At 43.1% G+C, this 21,061-nt stretch overlaps 1 protein-coding gene across 1 annotated transcript in view; it reads left to right on the top strand.

Moving 5' to 3' along the window:
• Positions 1-1,192: 1,192 nt before the first annotated feature.
• Positions 1,193-21,061, top strand: part of LOC309551724 (proton channel OTOP1-like) — a gene marked incomplete at both ends in the record, with an annotated part of 131,897 nt that continues 112,028 nt past the window's right edge. The window contains 2 exons of the mRNA XM_082252409.1: positions 1,193-1,613; positions 20,111-20,247. Of these exons, the coding sequence (XP_082108535.1) occupies positions 1,193-1,613; positions 20,111-20,247 (558 nt within the window). The remainder of the gene's footprint in view (positions 1,614-20,110; positions 20,248-21,061) is intronic.

Genomic DNA, 21,061 nt, shown 5'->3' with positions numbered 1-21,061 from the left:
GGTTTCAGAAGGATTGCAGACTCTGGGAGGCGCCAGGGATGCTGCACCTGCTGCTGCTTAGGACAGGGTAGCGCCGTGGCACTGGAGTTCTTCTCCCTCGCAGGCTCTCAGTTCTGGCCAACTTCCAGGGCCGGCCGGCTGCCCGCTTGCTGTGTGAAGACGCCGCAGCTCAGCAGCAGTAGCTGCTGTCAGTAGAGGATTGGTGGATTTTGCTTTGTTGCCCTGTACCCCACTGTCACTGGACCGGCAGGACTCTTTGGGCCCCACGAGCACTAGGTGTGGAGGAGGAGGAAGTTAAATCCTCCTTCACTTTGAATCATGGCCAGGAAGTCCAGACCGTGACGTCACTGGTTGCTAGATGCCAGCCGGCTCTAGCAAACAGTTGCCAATAGACTCTCAGGTGGAGGTGGGGGCAGCTTTTTTGCTGCCCCCCTGCAAAGTGCTGCCCTAGGCCTGGGCCTTGTTGGCCTAGGCCAAAATACAGCACTGGTCCAACTTGCAGGATTCTGGCAGGAGACAGGCTACTCAAGCTGTAACTTATTTTTCTAGAAAACAGTCTGAAAAAATTTGCACTATTAAACTGATCCTAACTAAAGGTTCAGTTGGACTTAAAGCATTTGATACCCCAACATTTCATGTTCATGATATGTGCCTGCTGTATCATGTACTTGTATGAGAAAGTATCCTGTTCCCTATGTATTGCTTCCTAGTGTGAAATCCCTGGTGTTCCTGCCAGCCCCTCTGCTTTCCTATTTAAAACTGGCCATACAAAGCAGGAGAACACACCATGGTCAGTTCTCTAGCTATGCTCGGACCTCAGTGTGCTCTCCTCCAATGATCAGACTTGTCCTGACACGCCCCTCCTGCACAGCCATATACTGGGAAGCTCAGTGAACTGCTGCTTCTCCTCCCCCCAGCTCTTATGCAGCTGAGAACAGAGGGAACAGAGGGAAGGTGATCACTTATAAAACAAGGGAAAAAAAGGTATTTGTTATTTTGTTTTATGATTTATACACAATTGTTTTGCCTTTCATTTCTATTTCAAACTGAGTGGGTGTTTTACAAGGTGATCATTTACAACCACTTTAATAACTCACTACTAGTAGTAAAAATCATTTGAAACATTTATTTGACCAATATATTGTATATGACCTTGCAGGAATTGTGGTAACCCCACAGAAACATCTTCATCATGCCTGTGGACGTGATTAATAACCCTCATCATGAGCCAGTGAATGGAGCAATGAATAACAACCCACATGATATAATGGAAGTGCCAAACCATGTTTCTCTCTATGCACTAGAAGACATACCACCTCCTCCTCTGATCGATGACCTCATTATTGATGCGGATAAGAATGCCCATGGCCAACTGCATAATAGTGAGGTTGCCAGCAGTCAGTATGGAGTTAATATTTTTATTGTTGGACTCTTCTTGATGTTTGCAGTCTATTTAAAAATCCTCAGACTGACTGAAAGTGATCGTCTCACCTTCCTGGTGGTCCTGATGCTGATCCAGATGGTATGGATGACATTTTATATCTGTGTCAGTGACAGGAAGAAATGGGCCTCCACAGAGAAGGATGGACATGCTGGGGCCAGGTGGCTAAGATGTAAGTCAAAACAAATATGTATTATATATATCTGACTACCTATACCAGGTGCAATGCTATTAAAAACAACAATTAAAGGGCTTCTCTACTTTACCTAGAGATGGATTCAATCTCTACTTTACTTGAACCTCCTTATAGTTAAAGGCAGTGGCGGCTGGTGCATTGGGGGCGCCGGGGCACCGCCCCCCCAATCCATGCATCCGGCCCCCTAATCTACATGCAGGGCGCCGGACACATGGGCTTTTTTTTTTAACCATGTGATTAGAGCCAGAGGCTCTAATAGGCTAAAAAAAAGGGTGGGCACTGCGCCCCGACCCCACCCAATTGTGTGACAATAGCAAATGAATATTCGCTATTTTCACACGGATCCTCCTCCTGGCCAATCAGGAAGCGGGTCTGGAGACCCGTTTCCTGATTGGCCAAAAGGAGAAGCCATGCCATTGAGGAGGAGGGAGGAGACACAGAAGACTGAAGGGGAAGAAGCCGAATCCAAAGCCACCACTGCTGCCATATGTTGCTGCTTCTGCACATGTCCAGGCAGGGTGAGTGAGTGTGGTCCTGGTGTGGTCGGGGGGGTGTATGGTGCGGTCCGTCTGACGCCCCCCCCCCCCCGGCCCATGGAGCACCAGCTGCCACTGGTTAAAGGTAAAGGTTGTAATTCTAGCAAGATATGGGATTTCATGTTTTTACTCACTTTAAATAGGCACTGTTCTTTTCTTATTCCTCCTTTATCCTGGGTGAGTAGTGTAAGTCCAACACGATATTCATATGGCTATCAACCCCTTCCCACCAAGCGTGCACATATATGCGACCTCACAGAAATGGGTCTTAATCCTGTGGTGCTGCATACGTGTACCTGCGTTTGTGTTAGAAGCGTGCTGCACAGCACAGAGGCTAGGCTCTCATCGAAGAGCCCCAGGTCCCATACTAACGATAAGAAACTAGGAGGCTCACTCCCTGATCACTGTAATAGCCTCTGATTGCTATCACAGTGATCAGTCACTGTTCTTTTCTCCTCTTGAATAGAGAAACAGATACACTGTATCTTTTTCTCCTTGCTAGAGGAGAAAAGAGTAAACAAAGAAAATGTGCAAAATAAATAAATAAATAAAGATAAAACAGCGGGATTAGGGTTTGATTTAGGTCACTATTGGCACTTTTCCACTGCAAGAACCGGCTTGGCTCCACTTGGCACTGCTTGGCCCAGCTCGGCTCAGTTTGCTTTTCCACTGCGTGGTACTAGTCGGCACCTTTTAGCACTGTATAGGCTCTACTCGGCTCGGTTTGCTTTTCCACTGTTGTAGTACTTAGTACTAAGTGGGTGGGATTACAACGATTCTCTGACCAATCAGTGGCTAGTAGTGACAAACAATCAATGCTGCATGCAAAAGATTGTGGGATATGGTATCGATACGGCCTGCTTTGAACCCCAACCGAGGTGGTACTGTTTAAGTGAGCCGTACCGACGCCGTACCATGTAGTGGAAAAGCGCCGCTGTACCAAACCGTACCGAACCATTCTAACCCGTACCATGCGGTACCATGCAGTGGAAAAGCGCCAAACCGAGCCAAACTGATCGGTACTATGCAGTGGAAAAGCGCCATATTAGGCCTCATGCACATTGGACGTTATAAAAATGCCAGGAGCTTTAGGCTTAATGCACACAGGGTGTGCAGGGTGCTGCTTTTAGGAGCGTCGGGCATTTTTTTTTACAGCCTAAAACGCCTCTCAATGTTATTCTATGTGCAGGGGCTGACTGGCAACTTTTGGCCCAGAGGGCAAGTACAAACCAGAGGCCCATGGTGCAGTGACTCGGCCCCTCTCCCACGCTCTCTCTCTTCCCAGCCTTCTGACCCTATTCCAAGCCGAAGCTCTGATCCGGGTACTCTCTGCTCACCGGCCGACCTGGCCAGCAGCGGGCAGTTTGGGGGAGCTGGGACAGCTCGGTTGGGGCTGCCTGGGGAAGGAGACGCTCCAGTGGGGTATGGAACCGGCCTCTGCTCTGACACAGTTTACAGCATCCATGCTGGAGGGAGATGGCGCTCTGTCCTTGTCTTCATCCCGCACTCAGTAGGTCAGCAGTGGGGACTTTTTACTTCTCTTTACAAGAAAATCCTTTAGGCATGTCTGTGGCAGAAGCAGTGCAGCCGTTTTAGGGGGCATCAGAGTGGCCCGGGGGGCAATTTCCCCCCTGCCCCCTGGCCCAGTCCTCCCCTGTCTATGTGTCCTTGCACACATAGGCTTTTAGGAGCTTTCAGTGGCATAGGAGTGTTCAAGCTGCAAAAAAAAAAAAACAGGGCCAGCGCGTTCTGGAGCAGCAGCTTTACAGCTGTAAAACCGCCTGATGTGGCTAAATGCATGTTAACGCTGTATACAGTGTTAAGCTGCGTCAAGCGTTTTTAAGCTGTAGTAATTGGATTTGGTAGTAGAAAATAGAATAGGGCGGAGAAATTTTGCTAAACGCTAACGCATTTAAGCCAATGCAAAATGCTTCTAAGTGCGTTTTTACAGCCGATTTTTCCTGGCGTCAGTATTGACTTTGCATTTTTATTCAATGCCCTGTGTGCATGAGGCCTTAGCTGTAGAATGCTGCTGTAAAAATGCACGTTTTTTTTTTTGCATTTTGCAGCATTTTTGCATTAGCGTTTTTTAACGTTCTTTAGCGTTTTTTTAGTGTTCGGAATTAGGCGGATGGCTTTTCTGTATCCACTCTGCTTATGCAGAGCTGACACAGACACAGTCCACCCTCCTCTACTTTGTGGTCGGATGTAAACGGATGTAAATGTTTACACCAGACTGTCATCCGATCTGCCAGACGAATGGGGAACGGATCCTGCATCCGTCTGTTTTTGGCGGATAGGATCGGATCGAATGTCAGAGGGTGTTAGTGGACACATGTCTGATGCCTGATGACACCCACCGCTCCATAGAGAACAATGGGTGGTCTGATCAGGTCCGCCTAAAAAACTGACAGAAAAACAACTCATTTGGCAGAAGAGACTATCCACTAATCTAAAATTCTGTTATATATTTAGTTGTTTGAAGCAGAAGCAGATACATGAATCTGTCTCAAGAGGTGGCAGCACTGAGGCGGTATTATCTATACTGGAAACTTGATCCTCAGTACAGCTCAGCATTACTGAGCTCCCTCCCCGAGCGCTGCGCACATCACATTGTTAGGTTTATGATTGAGGAATTTAGCAGTGGGAAGGGGAGAACCTGATGAGGAACCCTGAGACTGGAGTCCCATCAGGTTCACCTTACCTATAATTGACAGCAAATGGCAGTGGGTGTGTGGAGTCTCATGAGGAACTCTGAGACTAGTTTCCCATCAGCTCTGACATGTCTCTTGTCTGACCAAATAAGGGCATTGCCATAGGTAATGATGTTATCCAGTATCTCTGCCCCCCTCTGTTTACATTCAGCTGCTGTCTGGGAAATCTCCTGGCCGACAGCTGAATGGGACTGGAGATGAGTCATCGGTTAGTATGAAACTGGCAACTTCAAATATGGGCATTGGCATAGGTAATGATGTCAACCAGTATCCTGCCCCCTTTTTTTTACATTCAGCTGATGTCTGGGAAATCTCACAACCTGCAGCAGAATGGATTGGGAATAAATCATCAGTTTGTATGACGATGTAGTTGGTCTTAATTTTTGCCAGTTTCCAAATTTGCGAACTGATGGTAATTATTTACCACAACAGATTCTTATGGCACTTTTTCACTGCAAGTACCGGCTCGGCTCTACTCGGCCCTGCTTGGCCCGGTTTGCTTTTCCACTGCTGGTACCGCATGGTACGGTGTTGGAACGGTTCGGTACGGTACAGTATGGTTTGCTTTTCCACTAAAGTAGTACTAAAGTTAAGTGGGTGGGATAACAACGGGGTGGGTGGGATTCTCTGACCAATCAGTGGCTAGTAGTGACTGCATGCAAAGGATTGTGGGATATGGTACCGGGTATGGTACCTCTTGGAACCACAATTGAGTAGGTACTGTTTTTGAGAGCCGTACCGTTCGGTTCCATGCAGTGGAAAAGCACCGCCGTACTGTACCGTACCGAACCGTTCCTACACTATACCATGCGGTACCAGCAGTGGAAAAGCACAAAAGTGAGCCGAACCATTCGGTTCCATGCAGTGGAAAAACGCCATTAAAGTAGTTGTAGTAGATAACTACCTTAATCTGGTGCACATGTTGGTACTAGAACCAAAAACCACTGAAAAGGCTTGCTTGAATGAGGCGCAGGCAGTTTTAAAGGCACCTATCACCAGAAAAAGGGCAATACAGGTTTATTGGATTCCCCAAATGGTGTACATTGAAGGATTACAGCGATTTTCAGTAGCTAATTACACAACTTGAAAAACAATTATTTACAGAGATTTTTAAACAGTAAAACCTTTTGATTTTATCAAATGCAATACATCACTGGAATGATTTCTATTGAACCAGAGAAATGTGTTCAGCAAGGCCAAATATATAATATGTATTTATTAACCTAGTGTACATTCTGTATCCTTGATCGCAAAGTCCGAGAGTAGCTGTAAACACTTGTGTCCTTGGGGATCCCATCTAAAATCCATAGCCTGCAGGACTGAGATCTAACAAGGGATCTAAATGTATAGTTCAAGGACATTTAATGTAAAGATGAAGTTTAGATGGTGGATTGCCTACGAGGAATAAAAGAATGCAAAAATGTGTTTTAATTGTTTAATACATAATGTATTTGTATTTAATATAATGTGTTTTACTTTATAAATGCTGTAATCACAATTCTTTATTTGTCCAATTGTGCATTTGGTTGTTATGATTTGTCCATTGATGTACATACTTACTGCATATTGAAACATTTATTAACCCTTAGCCAACATACATAAAATGGCCACTTCTTCTCAGAAGAATTCATTCTGGAGTCCCTGGTCTGCAAATCTCAAACTATCAAAAGAAATCCAGATTTGTGGACTGGCAAGGACTAAAAATTCACTATTACCCAAAATTACCAATCAAAAGAAATAATAAGAAACAATGTAAACCTTTGAAGCTTTTCTCTTTTGGAAAACCTGTTTATTGATATAAAAATTAAAACCAACTACCACGGTGCCTTAAAAATATATTGCCTGGCCACTGCAAATAGAACAACATTATATTAAAACGTATTTACATGCTTTTCAGGACTTAAAACGTACTTCAGTCCTAATGTTAGTTATATGTCTTTGGCAGCAACCATGATCAGTGCCTATTTATTTCAAATAAAACCCTTAAAGGGGGAACAATGAGGTATAGTGATGAATGTCCTTGGTATACAGTATAAACACAGCTACACAAGATATAGTACACTAATAGGAGATATCATGTCTAGACTGTTCTTTTAGCTGCACCCCTGCCATAGTGGGGTAAATAAAAAAATCCAAATGTAAGCCCAATATTTCATATTTCTGATATGTGCCTCCTGTACCATGTGCTTGTATGAAAAAGTATCCTGTTCTCCCTGTTGTATTGCTTCCTAGTGTGAAATCCCTGGTGTTCCTGCTTGTACCTCTGCTTTCCTATTTAAAACAGACCAAACAAAGCAGGAGAGCACACCATGGTCAGTTCTCTAGCTATGCTGGGAACTCAGTGTGCTCTCCTCCAATGATCAGACTTGTCCTGAGATGTATTATTTCCTTTGTGTGAAACCCCTGGTGTTCCTGCCATACCCTTTGCTCTCCTAATAAAAACTGACCACAATAAGCGAGAAAACACACTGTGGTCAGTTCTCTGGCTGTACTGGGAACTCAGCCAGCTCTCATCCAATGACCAGGCTTGCCCTGACATGCCCCCCTCCTGCACAACATTTTGCTGGGAAGATCAGTGTACTGCTGTTTCTCCTGCCCTTATGCAGACGAGAACAGAGGGAATGTGATTACTTATAACAAAGAGAAAAAAGGTATTTATAATGTTTTTATATCTATACACAAATATTTAGCCTTTCATTTCTTTTTTAAACTTAATGAGTTGTTTTACAAGGTGGGGGTTTACATATAATTTAAACTGGCATATATAGGATGACTATATCCCACATAAATCCTTAAGGATCCCATTAGCAGTCAAATAAATTCACGCTTTATATTGAGGTGACTTAAATATTGCTTCACACTGAGGTATATAGAAAAGAACTGAAGGAAGGTCTAACTAGGAAGTATGGTGTGATACCCCTGGGAACACCGCAATTTGGTGGTCGTACCCCTGGCTCTATAACATATGCATAAAAAGCTATACTTGAAGGGACCAGTAAAATCAAAAGCGAGCCTTATGGGGATAGACAAATGAAACCACAGGGCGATCGCGATTTTGATTTTACTGGTTCCTTCCAGTATAGCTTTTTTATTCAAACTGCGGTAACAGACATCTCTCTTGACTGCATGTCCATAATGAACATTCATGGACAGTTGCAGAAATTACAGATTTTACAAACTGTTCGTAAGCTTACTGACAGTTGGCAGCCCTACTTGTGCTGCAATTGGTTAAATATTTTGAACAGTAATATCCGAACATCTAGCTCCCATCTCCTCAGTTATACATGTAACATCCTGTCCTAAACAGGGGTGTTATCTAAATTTAGTTGTGCTGGGTGATAGTCATCCCACCTGATTTTTAGTTTATTTGTTCACTTGGTTTTCCCCTAAACTCATTGTGGCTTTGTTTTTTTCCACTGCTAGTAGGTGTCGCTGGTGCCTCTAACAATAGTATGAGGAGCTGCAGTTAAACTGAGTTATAAATATTAATGTTTTCTCTAGGCAAGCAGTAGGAGGTTTATTGCCATTGGTAAATGCTGGTGAAGAGCAAAAATATTTGGGGAGGGTCACGTGATCTCTCTCTTCCCTTGGGCTGCAGCCAGGGGAGGGTGTGTGAGGAGCAGCTGAGTGATCAGGCCCAAGCCTGGGAGGCCTTTGCATGTTCTTCAGAGCAGAGGTCTTGGAGGGAGCATAAAGCCTCGTACACACGCAACGAATTTCCGCCGACCGGTCGTCCATCTTTTGTCCAGAGTGGTGTTTTGTTTGTTGGAATGTGCTCTAGACTACACACGAATTTTCCCGCACGACAGAACTCTACTTCAGAAGTGATGTCATGTGTTTGTTTGCTTTCTTTGTGTTCTTTCTTCTCTGAGTATGCCCAGTCTTGCTCATAAGATTTTTCCCTGTCGAAATCTGTACTGACTGCACGAAAATCGGACGTGTTTTGACGGAGGACAAAAATTTTATAGCCTGCACACCAGAATTTTTTCGGCCGAAAAGTCGGAGTCGGTTGTCGGAAGCATCATACTAACAAGCCGAAAATCGGCAGATCGGTCGTCGGACGAAAATTCCCGGCCGAATTTCGACTCGTGTGTACGGGGCTTTAGAAGTCTACCTCTCCAGACTGTCCTGCTGCTTGATGCTGAGCTCAAAGAGCCTTGCAGAGGACTGTGAAGGAGCAGTGATGTCCTGGGGTGGAGTTCTGGAGGTGACTCTGCCACCTGAAGTCCTATGGGGAAAGAACTCATAAAGAAGCTGGGAAGCATCAGCAGAGTCATTAAGGCTGCTGCTGCTAAAGAAGTATAAGTATGCAGGTCAGTAATGGGTGTTTGAATTCCCTACCCATCTCTCCCTGAAGTTTTGAGTGACAATTAATAAACTTGTGTTATTTTGCATCCAAAAGTGACTGTGACCATCTGTACACATGTTCCACTATTACCTAGATATTGATTTATGTGACTTTGCTTGGAGACATAAATCCAACCATTTAGGCATGCTTTCTAGCCTCAAGGAAGCCCATATGTAACTTTAGATGATATATTTGATTGCTATGAAAGTATTATCCCATATTGCTGCAAATCATAAGGCTTTAGCTTTATATTCACAATACTGTCCAGATTGGACTCTGCTTGTTAGTGTCATTGTGATAGTCACAGTGGATGTGTATCACCTGGTGCATTAACTTGACATGCCATTCAGGAGTTGTAAGGTGGCACACCCCTTAGGCTCCATGTACACGGGACGTTGGAAATGGCCGTTTAGGAGCAGTTGGGCGTTTTTTTCAGAAGCCCCTGAACGCAGCTCCATGTTATCTTATCTGTCCATGTATACATGGTCGTTTACAGTCATTTGCAGGCAGTTGCGTTCAGGGACGTTTTTTAGAACGCAAATAATTGCGTGTGTTTCCCGGCGTTTCAAACGCAAAAACGCGGCCGAACGCGATCGAACGCGATGACCCGCGTTTAGCGTTCGCGTTTTTCCATTTTAAAGGGGAATAATCTTTTTGACCTCTAGGAACGGTTCTAAACGCAAACGCCCACTAAACGCGGGTGCAAACGCAACCAAACGTTCTAAAAATTCCTAAAAATTCCTAAAAAGTTCCAAACGTCCTAAAAATTACAGCATTCAAAGGGACTTTTAACAACGTCCCGTGTACATGGAGCCTTATGCTCAAGGAAGTACGGACTGCAATTATTATTTATTATTATTACAGGATTAATAAAGTGCCAATAGTTTGCACAGCACTTTACAACATGAGGGCAGACAGTACAGTTACAATCTAGGAATGTGGGGAATTGCACAAAGTTGGTCTCCTAGAAAATGTCAGTGCTAAATATTCACTGTGAGACTAATGAAGCAAGATCATCCTATTATATTGCTTGACAAAGGAATCTTTTACATTTTGCCCTATAAGTAAATACTTTCATCCATAAGGAACAATGTGGCTTGATTCATCTTGTAAGGAACCGGATATACACAAAAGGCCATAAATGGGAGCCATTTGAACATCATTAAGGGATTTATGAGGAATATAAATTTAGTTCTCTCTATATATAACTGAACTGATGAGAACTGGTTGCATGAATGTCACTGTTCAAACTATTTAACAATTGCAGCACAAGAGAGATGTCTTTTAAATCGGTTTGATGAAATATTCAAGCCACCTCAATATAAGGCACTAATTTATTTGAATTTATTAAGGATTTAAAGGGGAATATATTCATCCCATCTATGTTGATTTAACCACTTTACCACCGGAGGATTTTGCTGTCTTCCGTCCAGGCCACTTTTTGCGATTCGGCGCTGTGCGACTTCAACTGACAATTGCGCGGTCGTGCGACGCCGTACCCAAACGAAATTTACGTCCTTTTTTTCCCACAAACAGAGCTTTCTTTTGGTGGTATTTGATCACCTGTGCGATTTTTACTTTTTGCGCTATAAATAAAAAAAGAGCGTTTATTTTGAAAAAATAACAATATTTTTAACATTTTTTTATATGAAATTCCCCCCAAAAAAAGATGTAAAAACCAATTTTTAAAAAAAATTTTGGCCAATTTGTTTTCTGCTACCTATGTTTGGTAAAAAAAAATCGCAATAAGCGTATTTTGATTGGTTTGCACAAAAGTTATTGCGTTTACTAACAAAGGGAAAGATTTCTGTCATTTTTGGTGTTTTTTTTTTTAACGCGTAATGGCGGCGATCTGTGATTTTTTTGTGGGACTGCGACATTGCGGCGGACAGATCGGACCCTTGACTGACATTTTTGACACTTTTGGGGGTACCAGTGACATTACTGCAGTAATCAGTGCTATATATATGCACTGTTACTGTAAAAATGACACTGGCAGGGAAGGGGTTAAATTTATTGGAGAGGGAGGGGTTAATGTATGCCTGGTGCTTACTGACGTGTGTGGGGGGGAGGTGACTGAGTGAGTCAGGGACAGATCGGATGTCCAGCTATGCTGAACAGTCCGATCTGTCACTCCCTGTCACTATGGAGATCCGCCCGCTTGTGTTTACACAGGCGGGCGGATCTCCACACTAGATCCCCGGCGATCGGGGCAGAGCAGCGGCGATCGCCGCTGCTCCTCCCCTGGCCCGACTCCCGCTGTGAATGAAAACAGTGGGAGCGAGCCTCCGGCGGCGCGCAAGCGCCGCCCAGAAGGGGGAGTGTCTGACGACGTTAATACTACGTCGTCAGACGATAACGAGCCACTCTGCCGCAGTAATATTACTGTGAGCAGACGTAAAGTGGTTAATAAACTTTGGATGTTTTTTTGTTATATTTTTAATTTATCCCACTGTGGCAGGGGTTTTGCTAAAAGAACAGTTATATATGTCTAGACATTATATCTCCCATTAGTGTGCTATATACATGTAGCACCCTCCTTGGTAGGTGCTAGGTAGGTAAAAGCCTAGTGTCTCCATCTGCTTATCAGGGGAGCCTGATTGTTAATTAGGCCTGTTGCATGTGTCCATGTGTGATTCATCTGGCCTGAGGGAGTGTCCCCATTGTATCCAATAAGGAAGCCTGTTGGACAGTGGAGGAAACCCAGCCAGTGACACACAGGCTTTTGTAACTGTCCCAGTGGGTTGGCACAAACAGTGGTGCATCCTGAGATATGTTATAAAGGACATGGGCACTTGTGACAGGGGTCTTTGGGCGGGAAGCCAGGTCCCGGGAGGAGGGTGATGGCTGTCTCTCCTCCTGTTAGCTGAGGATGGTGGTCACAGGCAGTCGGCCTTGTGGACCAGGAGTGTGGTGCTGAATCCAGAGGTCCAGGAAAGCTGACTGGTGGAGTAGACGGCAGAGCAACTCTGGAAAAACAGTGTCCGTGAGTACAGGGAAGCTTGCCAAGGGGTCTGCCCAGGAAGGGGACCACTCCAGTGGATAGAGTCAGTGGACGGGGGTCAGCACACACAGGCAGTGGAAGTAAAGGGGGTGCCAAGTTAGAACCCTGAAGAGAATGAATAAAACAGGAACTTTCTAAACTATCTTCACTTCTGTGGCAAGGTGAAGCAGCGGCCTTTCCGCACTCTGCAGTTAGTTGTCCTCAAGATTGTGCATAGTTCATAGTTGGAGTATCCTACTCATCCCTTCTCCCATCCCAGTTCCAAATAAAACACAAAAAAACCAACATCCCCTGGACTGATTATTGTTTGAGCCAAGGACTTTAAAATGGCATTTTGCCTGCTATCGGTTGCTAATGGCAACCCAGGGGACCCGCAAGGTGTAATTCTCAGCAGCCCTCTAGGGGGCAGTGCTACATACAGTATTGTGTAGCTGTGTAAAAAAAAAAAAAAATAAGACACTCACTATACTCCATTGTTCAACCTCTGAGGGTTTTAATGGGATGTGGTTTTGAAATAAATAGGCACTGATCAAGAATCCTGCCAGAGACATATACAGTGCATTGCGAAAGTATTCGGCTCCCTTGAACTTTTCGACCTTTTGCCACATTTCAGGCTTCAAACAAAGATATAAAACTGTAATTTTTTTTTTTGAAGAATCAACAACAAGTGGGACACAATCATGAAGTGGAACAAAATTTATTGGATATTTCAAACTTTTTTAACAAATAAAAAACTGAAAAATTGGGCGTGCAAAATGATTCAGCCCCCTTAAGTTAATACTTTGTAGTGCCACCTTTTGCTGCGATTACAGCTGAAAGTCGCTTGGGGTATGTCTCTATCAGTTTTGCACATCGAGAGACTGAAATTTTTGCCCATTCCTCCTTGCAAAACAGCTCGAGCTCAGCGAGGTTGGATGGAGAGCGTTTGTGAACAGCAGTTTTCAGTTCTTTCCACAGATTCTCAATTGGATTCAGGTCTGGACTTTGACTTGGCCATTCTAACACCTGGATATGTTTATTTGTGAAACATTCCATTGTAGATTTTGCTTTATGTTTTGGATCATTGTCTTGTTGGAAGACAAATCTCCATCCCAGTCTCAGGTCTTTTGCAGACTCCATCAGGTTTTCTTCCAGAATGGTCCTGTATTTGGCTCCATCCATCTTCCCATCAATTTTAACCATCTTCCCTGTCCCTGCTGAAGAAAAGCAGGCCCAAACCATGATGCTGCCACCACCATGTTTGACAGTGGGGATGGTGTGTTCAGGGTGATGAGCTGTGTTGCTTTTACGCCAAACATAATGTTTTGCATTGTTGCCAAAAAGTTTGATTTTGGTTTCATCTGACCAGAGCACCTTCTTCCACATGTTTGGTGTGTCTCCCAGGTGGCTTGTGGCAAACTTTAAACTACACTTTTTATGGATATCTTTAAGAAATGGCTTTCTTCTTGCCACTCTTCCATAAAGGCCAGATTTGTGCAGTATACGACTGATTGTTGTCCTATGGACAGAGTCTCCCACCTCAGCTGTAGATCTCTGCAGTTCATCCAGAGTGATCATGGGCCTCTTGGCTGCATCTCTGATCAGTCTTCTTGTATGAGCTGAAAGTTTAGAGGGACGGCCAGGTCTTCGTAGATTTGCAGTGGTCTGATACTCCTTCCATTTCAATATTATCGCTTGCACAGTGCTCCTTGGGATGTTTAAAGCTTGGGAAATCTTTTTGTATCCAAATCCAGCTTTAAACCTCTCCACAACAGTATCTTGGACCTGCCTGGTGTGTTCCTTGTTCTTCATGATGCTCTCTGCACTTTATACGGACCTCTGAGACTATCACAGTGCAGGTGCATTTATACGGAGACTTGATTACACACAGGTGGATTCTATTTATCATCATGAGTCATTTAGGTCAACATTGGATCATTCAGAGATCCTCACTGAACTTCTGGAGAGAGTTTGCTGCACTGAAAGTAAAGGGGCTGAATAATTTTGCACGCCCAATTTTCCAGTTTTTTATTTGTTAACAAAGTTTGAAATATCCAATAAATTTCGTTCCACTTCATGATTGTGTCCCACTTGTTGTTGGTTCTTCAAAAAAAATTACAGTTTTATATCTTTATGTTTGAAGCCTGAAATGTGACAAAAGGTCGAAAAGTTCAAGGGGGCCGAATACATTCGCAATGCACTGTAAATAACATACACACATACAGTAGAAAAGAATTAGGATTAAGTGAGTTCTGAGTCCTGGCAGGCATGTATATAATTAATAATAGTATGCTGTTGTATTTGCAGCAGACAGGCATATCCCAGGTATTCTTTTCCTTGTTCAAAGGTTTTTATTGGGAGAAAAGCAGTTATAATAGCAATGAAGCCCTAAGGCTACTTTACATAAGTAAAACAAATCCGCAGGTATTCTTTTAATGCACCATTATAATTGGTTTTCATTTTTTCATGTTATTATATATTTTGATTGGTAATTTGGGGTAGTTTTCCATCCTTGGTAGTCCAAAAATGTAGGGTTTCTTTTGATAGTGTGATATTCATTACCAGATTATTTTACAGTTTTCAGTACTGTAATAGTTTGACTAATAATTACTCAGACATACAACACTGTAACCAAATGAAGATTATATACTTTTTTTCTGATAGAGTTTTCTGTTCGTGGTATTTAATAACCACTTTTCTAAATCTTTTTTTTTTCTATATAGAAAAAACATCAAACATTTGGAATATCTCACATACACCTTTCATTTCTTTGCCTTTAAAGTGTTACTAAACCTACAACAGTAAAATCAGTCTGTGTATGTCGTGAAGCATGCTTGTTATACTCACTGTGGAACCTAGGGGGTTAATCCTCTGCATAGGGTAAAAAGACTGTTTGATCCTGTCTTCTCTGATCATCTCCTTCTTCCCCTGACTCCAAAAAATCCTGATATTGACAGAGCCAGGGGATAAGTTGCACATGCTCAGTTTGGTATGTATTACTAGAGAGTGCATGTGATCAGCACAGGGCCAATCAACACTGTCCAGACAGAGGGTCAGGGGTCCTGCAGCCTGATAGCACAACCGTGGGAGACTGAAAGCTCCTACAATCTTTATCAGATATTCATAGAAGTCACAAGACTGCTGTAACTGCTGATGAAAAAAGGAATTTAGCAGTTTATATTTTTTTTACTAAAATAATTGCATTTCCATGTTCTGTGTACTGTGGGAGACCAGATATATTGAATGCAGGGTCCTGGGTTTAGTAACACTTTAAAAAAAAGGATTGCATGATATTTGGAGGTCAGTGGCACTTGAAAATTACCCAACCTCACCTTGAAGCTGGGTTCACACATGCTGCGGCCGCGGCTCACATCATGGGGTCAGGTGAACCCCTGTTCACCAATTCAGGTGCGAATCAGGTCCAAATTTCAGCCTGGATTCTCACCAGGACTCTTTCCAGATGTGGACCACACCCACCATTGAGCCAATCACATTCTTCTGTCATGGGAATTGGATGCAGGGAAACCCACATCCAATTCGTATATGTGTGAACCAGGCATTAATCTGCTACAAACTTTCTGTTTTTCACTTCTGTCTTCCACTCACCTTCCTCTGTTGTGAATGGGCTGCATGTTTGTAAACGCTGCCAGTGTTTATACTTGTGATAACTGTGATTGGTTCAAAATGATTACAAGATACAGAGCCATTCTGATTGGCTCTGTGCAATGTGACTGTGAAATTTGAAAGCTCAATGACAGCCATTCATCCTCTTTGCTGTTTTTTTTTTTTTTTACTGTGTGGGGGTATGGGGTGGTTAACCGGTTGCCGACCGCCGCACGACTATATACTGCGGCGGTCAGCCCCAGCCAGGCAGAGTGACGTATCGATATGTCACTCGCCTGTCACTGACTTGCGAGCCTATTGCGGGCGGGCGCGCGCCCGCCGCGGCTCGTTCACAGACAAGTCAGTGCGTGTGTCCGGCGGACTCGATGTCCGCCGGTCACACTATGATCGCTCCTGTGAAGGGAGAGATGCGGAGCGGCTTATGTAAACAAGCCGCCCGTCATTCTCCCTGGTGTAAAAATGAAAATCTGACAGTTCTACTATGTAGAACCGTTGATCTTTGCTTTTACACCAATAGCCATGTCCCTGCACAGTTAGAAACACGCCCCTAGGACACACTTAACCCCTCCCTGTCCAATAAAGTTAACCCCTTCCCTGCCAGTGTCATTTTTGCAGTAACAGTGCATATATATAGCACTGATTACTGCAGTAATGTCACTGGTACCCCCAAAAGTGTCAAAAATGTCAGTCAAGGGTCCGATCTGTCCGCCGCAATGTCGCAGTACCGCAAAAAAAAAATCGCAGATCGCCGCCATTACTCGTTAAAAAAAAAAAAACACCAAAAATGACAAAAATCTTTCCCTTTGTTAGTAAACGCGATAACTTTTGCGCAAACCAATCAAAATACACTTTTTGCGATTTTTTTTACCAAACATATGTAGCGTAAAACAATTTGGCCGAAAATGTTAAAAAATTTTGATTTTTACATTTTTTTGGGGGGGAATTTCATATAAAAAAAAGTGAAAAATATTGTTATTTTTGCAAAAATTACGCTCTTTTTTTGTTTATAGCGCATGATCAAAAAATCGCACAGGTGATCAAATACCACCAAAAGAAAGCTCTGTTCGTGGGAAAAAAAGGACGTGAAATTCGTTTAGGTACAGCGTCGCACGACCGCGCAATTGTCCGTCAAAGTCACGCAGTAAAAAATCGCAAAAAACCCCCTGGTCTTTTAGCAGCCAAATCCTCCGGGGCTTAAGTGGTTAAAGTACAGCTAAAGGCTTCTGCATGACAGTCTAAATAAGTGCCAAATCCAGTTACTGTTTGATGCACAAGCCCTAAGAAGTAAACGGAAAACTTCCTTTACATTCTTTCAGCAACAGTGGCAGTGCTGTCAATCCAGAAAGTAGTGGGCAGGACTGGGTTTGTCCAGGTGCTGATTGGCAAGCTACAAGTGTGTGAATCAGCAGTGACAATGCTGATAGCCATGCTCCCCTGTAACATTTTTTATCCCACTGTAGTTCAAGCAGGCACAACTAACATGAGAGTGACAGCTCTGCTCTGAACTCAGGAATGGTGCAGCATAATTGCGACACTATCACAGGACACTATCACAGGACACTATCACAGGACACTTTCACAGGACATTATCACAGGACACTATCACAGGACACTATCACAGGACACTATCACAGGACACTATCACAGGACACTATCACTGGGCACTATCACAAGGCACTATCACAGGACACTATCACAGGACACTATCACAGGACACTATCACAGGAGACTATCACAGGACACTATCACAGGACACTATCACAAGACACTATCACAGGACACTATCACAGGACACTATCACAGGACACTATCACAGGACACTATCACAGGACAATATCACAGGACACTATCACAAGGCACTATCACAGGACACTATCACAGGACACTATCACAGGACACTGTCACAGGACACTATCACAGGACACTATCACAAGACACTATCACAGGACACTATCACAAGACACTATCACAGGACACTATCACAAGACACTATCACAGGACACTATCACAGGACACTATCACAGGGCACTATCACAGGGCACTATCACAGGACACTATTACAGGACACTATCACAGGATACTATCACAGGACACTATCACAGGACACTATCACAAGGCACTATCACAGGACACTATCACAGGACACTATCACAGGACACTATCACAAGGCACTATCACAGGACACTATCACAGGACACTATCACAAGGCACTATCACAGGACACTATCACAGGACACTATCACAGGACACTATCACAGGACACTATCACAGGACACTATCACAAGGCACTATCACAGGACACTATCACAGGACACTATCACAGGACACTATCAAAGGGCACTATCACAGGACACTATCACAAGGCACTATCACAGGACACTATCACAGGACACTATTACAGGACACTATCACAGGGCACTATCACAGGGCACTATCACAGGACACTATCACAGGACACTATCACAGGGCACTATCACAGGACACTATCACAGGACACTATCACAAGGCACTATCACAAGGCACTATCACAGGACACTATCACAGGACACTATCACAAGGCACTATCACAGGACACTATCACAGGACACTATCACAGGACACTATCACAGGACACTATCACAGGACACTATCACAGGACAATATCACAGGACACTATCACAGGACACTATCACAGGACACTATCACAGGACACTATCACAAGGCACTATCACAAGGCACTATCACAGGACACTATCACAAGGCACTATCACAGGACACTATCACAGGACACTATTACAGGACACTATCACAGGACACTATCACAGGACACTATTACAGGACACTATCACAGGACACTATCACAGGATACTATCATAGGACACTATCACAGGACACTATCACAGGACACTATCACAAGGCACTATCACAGGACACTATCACAAGACATTATCACAGGACACTATCACAGGACACTATCACAGGACAATATCACAGGACACTATCACAGGACACTATCACAGGACACTATCACAGGACACTATCACAAGGCACTATCACAGGACACTATCACAGGACACTATTACAGGACACTATCACAGGACACTATCACAGGACACTATTACAGGACACTATCACAGGACACTATCACAGGACACTATCATAGGACACTATCACAGGACACTATCACAGGACACTATCACAAGGCACTATCACAGGACACTATCACAAGACATTATCACAGGACACTATCACAGGACACTATCACAAGACACTATCACAGGACACTATCACATGACACTATCACAGGACACTATCACAGGACACTATAACAAGCAGGATGAACAAGTGAGACTGTGCAAGGGGAATGTAGATACACTTATAATACAGTGCTGCAGCACATGAAATGCTACAATTGCTATGATAAGAATATAATGCTATGAATATTGTGTTGGTGGAACTCTTGCCAATTTTTAAAGGTTTATTTCTCTTTTTTTGAGATAGGTTTTTTGAAAAGAACCTATTGTTTACAAAGCAGAGTAGCACAACCAAATGAGTTAAGTGCAACTTTCCTATTTATGTCCGCTGTATTAGGGGTTACAGGGTTGTAAGGAGTTCCAACCATAGAGTGAGAGTCTGAAGGCAAACAGCTTCTTCTGTGCATTCACTTTAGAAATTTCAGAAAACTCTTGCAATTCATGTGTGATGGGTGTAAGCAATATTAAGAATTAAAAGATTTTATATAAAAAAAAAAGATATAAAATGTAGATTTATATATTTAAAAAAAACAATTAACATAATTATTCATAAAGTAATTTTCTATTAAAACTTTCACCACATTTGACATTGACTTATTGTTGATGATCTCATGAGCCATACCCTAGGCAATATCAATTTCAGTAACTCACGTACAACTTCTCTCAGGCAGAATGAGATTGAAAAGACAGCATCTCAAGAGGCAAAGGATTATGTTCTTGTGTAATTTATTTTGCTGGGAAGTACAATTCTAGTCACCAATTACAATAGCAAATCACACTTTAAATACATTTTAGAAACTGCTTATTATAGCCAGTTTAACTCAATACTATTCCTCTTCATTTACAAACACTTTAATGTCTCTATGTTTGAGTTCCAGGTGCCTGTAATCCTACCTGAACTGGTTCATGGGTTCAAAGTAATGTAGTAACCCAGTTTGCAGGGATTAAATAAAGGCAAAAATTAAGTAAACTCAACTCACGCCATTAATGACCATACTACAAAATGTCACATATGTTTTCTTATTGTCTTCCTAGGTGGCATAGTCCTGTTTGCAGCGACCACAATAGTCATGCAAGCTCTGAAGTTAGGCTACTTTGTTGGATATTCAGAATGTTTGCCGATAATTGAGGGGATATACCCGGTCACCCATAATGTTCACACCTTTTTCCAGGTATGCAATATGAGAAGGTTCTTAGCTAAATTATTTTAATTATGGTATTCAGATTATAGTGTTATAATTGTGAAGATATACCATCATGCTCAAAGTGTATATAAACCCCAAAAAAGAAAAATGTATAATATTGCATAGTCTTTATGTGTGATTGCTGTATTTTTTTTCTTTTTTCAGACTTTTTAATAGTCGCAAAAGTCTGCTGTCAGAGTGCTGGAAGAATAACAAAAGCTGTACTGTCAGCACTCAATTAAAGTGTAAATTGTAAATAACAAGAAGTGATCCAGGAGGTAGCAAATACTCCAGAGATTTAGTCTTGTTTTTTTTTTTTGTTTAAACATAACAAACATGTTATACTTACCTGCTCTGTGCAGTGGTTTTGCACAGAGCAGCTCAGATCCTCCCAATTTTGGGTCCCTTGCCGGCGCTCCTGGCCCCTCCCTCCTGCCGAGTGCCCCCACAGCAAGCAGCTTGCTATAGGGGTACCCAAGCCAAGCCGCTGTTCTATGTGTCCATTCAGACATGGAGTGGCGACTTGGCCCCACCCCCTCTCTCTCCTTATTGGCTCACTGACTTTGATTGACAACAGTGGGAGCTAATGCTGTCCACTGCTGTGTCTTAGCCAATCAAGAGGGAGAGTCCCGGGTAGCTGAGGTTCTCGTGCACATTGCTGGATCAAGATGGGGCTCATGTAAGTATAAGGGGGACTGCTGCACACAGAAGGTTTTGTATCTTAATTTATAGAATGTATTAAGATAAAAAAAACCTTCTGCCTTTACAACCACTTTAACTATTTTTAACCCAACGTATTTAA

Source organism: Pelophylax lessonae (assembly GCF_965119305.1).
Source record: "Pelophylax lessonae genome assembly, chromosome: 1".
In the NCBI taxonomy this organism is placed as follows: domain Eukaryota; kingdom Metazoa; phylum Chordata; class Amphibia; order Anura; family Ranidae; genus Pelophylax; species Pelophylax lessonae.
The sequence above is the reverse complement of the archived record's forward strand: the minus strand, read 5'-3'. Positions and strand labels throughout refer to the sequence as shown.